The sequence below is a fragment of the Alligator sinensis genome, unplaced genomic scaffold (genome assembly GCF_000455745.1).
Source record: "Alligator sinensis unplaced genomic scaffold, ASM45574v1 scaffold984_1, whole genome shotgun sequence".
NCBI classification, from domain to species: domain Eukaryota; kingdom Metazoa; phylum Chordata; order Crocodylia; family Alligatoridae; genus Alligator; species Alligator sinensis.
Window position 1 is genome coordinate 1,331,291 of NW_005842204.1, and position 7,388 is coordinate 1,338,678.

General features: G+C 44.5%; 1 protein-coding gene across 1 annotated transcript in view; it reads right to left on the reverse strand.

The window, feature by feature from the left end:
• Positions 1-7,388, reverse strand: part of CNTN4 (contactin 4) — a 575,590-nt gene that overhangs the window by 20,343 nt on the left and 547,859 nt on the right. Inside the window, 1 exon segment of the mRNA XM_006026697.3 lies at positions 4,929-5,104. Within this exon segment, the coding sequence (XP_006026759.2) occupies positions 4,929-5,104 (176 nt within the window).

The following is a 7,388-nucleotide window of genomic DNA, read 5'->3' on the forward strand; positions in this document are numbered from 1 at the left end:
TGCAGGGGGACCCCAGGTGCCCCACCAGACCCAGGAGGCACCAGTCACCAAGCCGAGGGCCCCCCAGCACGCTCCCCGGTGGACCTGGAATGCACCAGAAGTGCTTCTGGTCCACTTCCGGGTCTGTTGCTGAGCACGCTGGGGAGGCCCCCATGCTTCTGTGGGGCACTCCATGTGCCCCAGCATTGCAGCACTCATGAGCCACTGCTACCTAGAGATATGTAGAAAAAACATTTCAAGTTGTCTCTATGTCCGAATCTCCGAATCTTTCCAAATTGATTTGGAGGGTTCCAATTTGATTTGGAGAGATTAAAGGGTCCTCTGATTCGATTTGGATTCAGAGATTCGGCCACCGAATCGAATCAGGGACCGAAGCTTCACACAGCCCTATGGGGCATCACACAATATCTTCATGCTCCTTCCCTGCATGGTTTTGAATGCAAGTGGTGGCTGTTGCTGTGTTTTACATACAGCCTAAGCGATTAAGTGTTTGTGTTCTGAACGGTCCCAATGGCTAGGGACTCTCAGGGCATGTCCCCACAAATATGCACATGCAGTTTGTGGTGCTGTAGACCCACCCGTGGTGCTGCAATCTGAACATACTGCACATGCAAGCTTTTGCTGCTCTGCTAATTTGTAGCACGGTGGGGTTTTTTTACACCAGGAGCTCCCAGTGTCAAAAATACCTGCACCAGAAAAAAAGTGGGGTGGCACATGCGCTGGCAGCATGTGCAGCCCAAAACTGGAACCTGGCCAGCCATGCTCTGGCTGCCAGCCAGGCTCTGTGCACTTGGACTGCTACTGCTAGAGCCCTGGGAGGCCTCCAGGTCCCCAGGTACAACTGCTGGGGCCAGTCGAGGTGTTGGCCCCAGCCTCTCCTACTCCATCCGGGGCAACTTGCCACATGCCAGAGCGCACATGTAGGGGCATTCCCCAGGGACAACTGGCAGCAGCACAAATATGTGCCACTATTATTTGTCCCTGGGGAATGCATGTTTCTGCTTGTGGGGATGCACCCTCAGGGGCTATAGACAGTGAAATGGCTGTGGTCTTATTGGTTGTGGTTTCTTAATCTGAAGTCCACATTATAAAGTGGTCTCTTGGTTGACAGTCTCAGCAGAGAGCACAAGTACTGATATAATTCAGTACTTTAGTTGCAGGGAACAGGATAAGAAATAATATGATCTTAAATGGCAGCCAGGGAAATTTAGGGCAGATGTTAGGAATACTTTTCTTATTATGAACATAGTAAAATAGTAAAATAGCTACCCAGAAAGGTTGTGGAATTTCTACTCTTGGAATATTTTAAGAGCAGGTTAGAAAAACACTTGACTGCAATGTTTTAGACAGGGATGATTCTGCCTTGAGCATGGGTGGAGTAGGTGACCTCCTATGGTCCTATTTTCCTGTGATTCTAAAGAGACTTCTAGCATCTAATGAAGTGAACTTGAGTTCACAGACGCTTATGCTTACTACATGTCTTGTTTAGTTAGTCTATCAGGTGCATATCTACCCTGTCTTCTTCTAGCCCTACCTTACGCCCATATTTACATTTCAAAGGAGACTCTAAAACTTTGAACTGAAGTAGAATGATATTCTTCTTTACTCCTAATCTCCTGGAGAGCTTATTTCCAACCTGCATACACAGGACCTTGACCCTATCTATTTATTGTAGCTGGTATGGCCAGCTAACCTCCTTTGTAATTAGACATCTATTTCCATTCAACTTCAAAGAGATGTGGATCCTTTGAAAATTCTAGCATAAATCTACAAAGTCAAACCTCAAATATACTTTCACAGGATATGGACACATGACCCGTTTCCCAGAGGAAATGGGACAGGAGTAGGGGGCTGTGTACATGTGTGTGTGTGTGTGTGTGTCCTTGTGCACATGCTCGTACCCCACAGAAAATAAAAGCTAAACTGTAGTAGCTTAGTACTCAGTATAAAAGAATTTAGCTTCTATTTTTGGAGTAGGAAAATGCACAAGGAAATTTAACATGTATTGGTGGGTGCAGGATAAACTCATGTCTTCTGTTCATATGCTTATGCCTACAGACAAGGTACCGTGAAAGGAGTTTGGGTGCCCTATGGTGCTCATCCGGTTGTCTTGCCTGCCAGGCAGTAGATCCTTCAGAGAAAGGAAAATACAACTGTTCTTAATCGTACTCAGCTAAATGAAAGAACTCCCAGGCTAAATACAGACATTCGGGGGCATTACGGGGAGGTTAACTTGATTCAAAATGGCTGCCCAGTATCAGGTAAGTCGGGATGGAGGGTCTAGCCAGAGGGTTGGGAGGCCAGCAGGCTCGAGAGGATCTGGGGTCCACTGGGGGATGGGGGCAGATGCAAGCCGCGACGGATAGAGGGATCAGACACAACTTGCGGGTAGGGTAGGGTAGGGTAGGGAGGGCAGGTGCATCCCATGGGTAGGGTGCAGAGGGCAGGTGTTACCCATGGGTGGGGTGGGTCCTCATCCCTCATCCCTCCTGCCCTGCACAGGGACTTACTTGCTTGCCTCTGGCAGGGGCAAACACTGACAAAAGCGGCTGCACTCCAAGTGGCACGGGGGTGGAGAGAGATGGCTGGTGGTGGGCAGGGAAGGGGGCGGGGGGGCACAAAACAGACCAGTGAAGCGGGAGATGCAGTGAAAAGAGCAGCCCCAGGGCTGGGGCAAGCGGCTGGGTTTTCCCAACCTTGGGGCTGTGCGAGGGAAGTGGACAGAAGGTCCATGCACTGGTTTGACCGAAATCGAATGAGTCTGATGCTACAAAGTTCCAGATTGATCTTAAATCGGGTTCTGCAATTTTTAGCCCAGTTTGTGTGCATGGAACTTCTGCTCAGTTCCAGGTTTACACTGACTGCTGGTCACTGAGACCGCGTCTTTAAGTGTAAGGTCGGCACTCGAATGAGCTGAGTTTAAATCATGCAGCCGTTTTGAATCTGATTTAACCTCCCCGAATGTCTGTTCTTAGCCCCATCGATTTAATTGATTTTTACTGATTGGGCCCAATACCCTACACATTTAGAAAGGAATAAGGATGTTGACCTGTTCATTACTGATCTTCAGAACAGCCTAACACTCAATGGCTTTCTCCGAGGACATGAACTTGTTGCTGAGCCACAGCCCGATCCACCTTTTCCAAACTAGGAAATAAAGCAGTGAAGCCACCCTGGGAGCATCCTCTGAGAGCTCCCTCCCCAATGTACTTGACACCAGCAGTGGGGAGAAGCCATGAGGGAGGGCTCACCTCTTCACCTGCAGATTGCACATGCGCACACGGTGAGTGGGGAAGTGGGACTGGGCTTCTCACCAGCATGCGCAGGAGCACCAGGAAAGCTGCACAGATGTGTCCCAAAAGCTCCTGTCTAGTTTAAGCACCTAGAGGAAATGGCCATTTTAGGTGCATAAATGGGAGCCTAGCCCTGTATTAATAGGACCTGAAGGTTGATGCCCTTTGGATGTCTGGTCTCCTTTAGGGATGCACTGAAAAATTCTCAATCTGGCCCCTGGTTCTGCTCACATATTAAGCACTGGATTTACAACTCTGGGGACTGAAATCTTCCATTGGCAACAAAGTTCAGCACAGGTAGCAGAAGGACAGGCTTCCTCATTGTGTCATGCCAATTTATCTCAGCTTGTTCAACAGATGGGAGAGGGCAGTTCATTCTCTGTGTCCATTTAACACTCAGACTCTATGGGTTGGGTTGCTAACAAGGATGTCAATTAGTGCCAATTACAGGACTAGTTTGCTGAGTTGATCCAAACACTTGTCTGGAAGAATGTGGACTCATTTCTCACACGTTGGTCGGTAGTTATCAGATGGTAACAACTTTGGAGGCTGTGTATGAATTGGTGAGTCAGAGGAAAAAGACTTTTTTTATCCCCAGAACCTTTAAAACAACTGTTCAGAAAATAGAGAATATTTTTAGATAGATGCTTCCTAACGACTGAAGAATGAATCTCCCTTGCCTTGCCTTGAATGGGGAATGAATCTCCCTTGCCTTGAGTATAATGAGCTATTTTTCATTTTAATTGTCACACAAGATGTCTAGAACCTTTTCCAGATTTGACTTCTTTACTTGGTATCAGCTTCCAGATATGGTGTTTGTAACCTATAATTAAGGTACCCTTTGATTGCTATAAAAGTTTGAAAGTCACGGTTTTGATTTTCATGTAAGCAAATACACACACATGTATATATATATAAAATTAAGTGGTATTCAGTCTTCTATACCATCCTTTGGGAAAACTCAGGCAATAAAATAAAGAACCCTTGATCCCATGCCCAATATTGTTGATGATGCTATGCAGGATTATTCGATGTAGGGGGAAAATATTTAGCTTGCAGAAGTAACTTGGTCACAAGAGGGATCACACAGTGAGGGTACTAGGGAAACATGATTATTTCAAAGAGTAATCAAACAGATTACTCTTTGAGATCTCTGGAAAAGGGCTGCTACAAAATTATAATTGCCTTGGTGAATGCAAAGTTTTACAGTGGTTTAGTATATGCTTTGCTCCTTCAGCTGGGAGGAAAAATATTAAGGAGAGTATTCTCCCCTGGGAAGATAAAAAAAGTCTATATTCTATGAACTGGAATAATGAATGTGCCATAGCTCCCATTAGCACTGGTGGGATTCACTGACATAAAAAACATATTGCTCCTAGAATTCATGAGAAGATATTGCTCAAGGAATCGCATTAATATTGGGCTCCATGAAATACTACCAAACTAGAATATTTGCCTAACGTTTTTCTTTGTAGCCTGTAAAGCACAAGACAAATATCAATCAGCCTGGATATATTAACACGTTCTATTTCCCATTAGGTTTGGTTTCTTTTCTATGTTATCTATGGTCATTACTGAAGCTTTCAGTGGAAAAGGTGAATGGCTTTTGGGGACTGTTTTAATATTAATACTTACCCCTCCAACTCTTTCAAAGTGATCCCCGTCTTTTTCAAAGTCTATGAGGTGTCCATTAAATGACCAAGTAAACATAATATCTAGCGAGTGATCATGAGATACCTGGCAAGGCAGGACAATACTTTCTCCAACAGTGACATCCATGCTGAAAGGTGGCACCATAACCCGTGTTGGATCTATAAACAACAAATCAGAAAGGACAAAAGAAGAATGAATCCCCCTTCCTTGAGAAATACACAGATTTCAAGGGCTTAAAACAATGCTAAGCAGCTTATTACAACTGATGAACTTAAAGAGGTTTGAAGGTTCAGTTAAGACAGGCACTTAAGAATTAGGAAGATGCTTAATGGGATAATTGTTGAACAACTGCATCTGTAAAACTGGGTGGAAATGTTGTTTTTGATGCTTCCTAGGACTGAAAAATACACTGGTAAATCTTTCACGATGCTCACTTTCAGCCAGAACCTGGCCACGTAGAAACAGGTGCACAAAAAGAAAAGATAACGAGAGAACAGAACTGCCTGTTTTATCTCATTTAAAAACAAGGTGTGGGAGATTAGATGTTTATGAACCTAGAAATGAAATACAGAGCTAACCTGGCTAAGGCTAGGAAAGGGATTGAAAGGGGTAGCCAAGATAATACCTCACCAAACTGGAATTCAAGAAACCAGAGCCACAAACTGCTGGTGATCTCATTTTACTCCTGAAGGCTTCATTCCTCTGTTTTATAAGAGAGGAATAAAGATCCTTTTTTTTCCCTGCAAAATACTTTGAGAGCTAACAATGGAGAGTGGTAGAGAAGAAGCAACTATTGCTTCTATCCAATGGCTTACTATTCAGTAGGGTGATTTAGTGCCTTGTAAGGCAAAGTGTTTGATGTTCTCAAACCCATTCCTTGAAGAAATGAAGAGACTAAGAAAGCCCTCAGAAAAACTGCCACTAATTTGCACCATTATACCAGATTGCCAAGTTTATTTATGGCTGTACAAAGAGAGGTCAACCACCAGATGAACACAAATTGACTAGCCATTTCACTTCTACCTATAAGGGCTTCTTCCAGGTAAGCTTTTGGTGATGGAATACAGGGAAGGATGAAACCGGTGCTATTTTCTGAACACTGACTTGATGAAGAAAAGCAAAAACAGGAATGAACTATCTTCAGTCTTTGTCAACTAGGGAGTTGTGTGCCTTAAATATGGGAAGCAGAATATCACGACTCCATTTTGTGCTTTGGGACTAATCCCTTATTCACAGCTGGAGTTCACATGGATCCTTTACCACTAGTTTAATTGTCAATTTTTCACTCTATTCCCAGAGTACCAACAAAATGGTGGCAGAGAAAGATGAGCCATGACACATTATGCAGACTCCAGCTCCCCATCTGTGCCCCTCAATTCCCTTTGCTTCCAAAGTTACCATTTGTCTTTCATTTCGGTTGACAAAAATGCAGTATTTTTTTTTTTTAAAGGGTCTCAAAGGACAAGAAAAGGAAAAAAAAAGGTTGCTTAACAATGAGCCTTAATGCCAGAAATACACATTTGCACATTTTGCGTATTCCAAAAGTCCTTTCCACAGAGCTATAGTAGTAAAATACCAAGGTTGTTATTCATTCTGCCTGCTGCTTGAAACCAAGGCTGCTGTCCCTCCTGCCTATTGATACTGCTGCTTTACTGTCTGACTGCTATGGGACTGATGCTGATATGGGAGAGGACTTTGAAAGGATGATCACAATGGACCCCATTTTCTACCCCGCCATACCTTCACTGCTCCATCTGTCCTTTCCATGCTTGCCCCATCTTCTTATTCTTGGAGCAGTTCCCCTTCCCTCCTCCCCACTGCCATTTAGTAAGAGACCATTAACTGCTAGGCCAAATACTGGTGACGGTGGAATGCTGTTGCCAGTAAAAGGTGACGAGAGTATAAGGAAGCCAGGTGTTTTGAGCAGAAAAATGAGAAAGATCACTTTTCAAGGAGCGACATCTAGGACGTGGTTCCAGACACCCCTCAGACCTCTGAAGCTAGAAGGAGCCAACATTACTTTCAGTTCCTGTTAGCATTGCTGCTTTTTCTCCAGTAACGTAGATAGGTTAATTAGCTGCTGAGAGGCAAAACTAGTTAGCCCCAGGACAGTGCTGCACAGAGTGCAGTCTCTAGTTCAGGAGGCAGCCCCAGGCCCACGGCTTCAACCTCTCAGCTGCTGGAGCAGGATACTGCCTAATGCCTTGGGAACACTCAAAGGGATCAGCTTATTTCACATCAATTTTTCAAACGTGGGAGAATCCCAATGCAGAGATTCTTCAGAGATTGCAGGAAATGGCTCTGAAATTTGGGACTGTCCTATAAAACTCATTGGGACATTTGGATGCTTTAAAAAATAGGCTTGGATTCAGGGGATCTGAGGTCTATTCCTATTTCTTCTAAAGCCTTCACCCAAGTCTGTTGAAGGCAGCAGACTTCCTG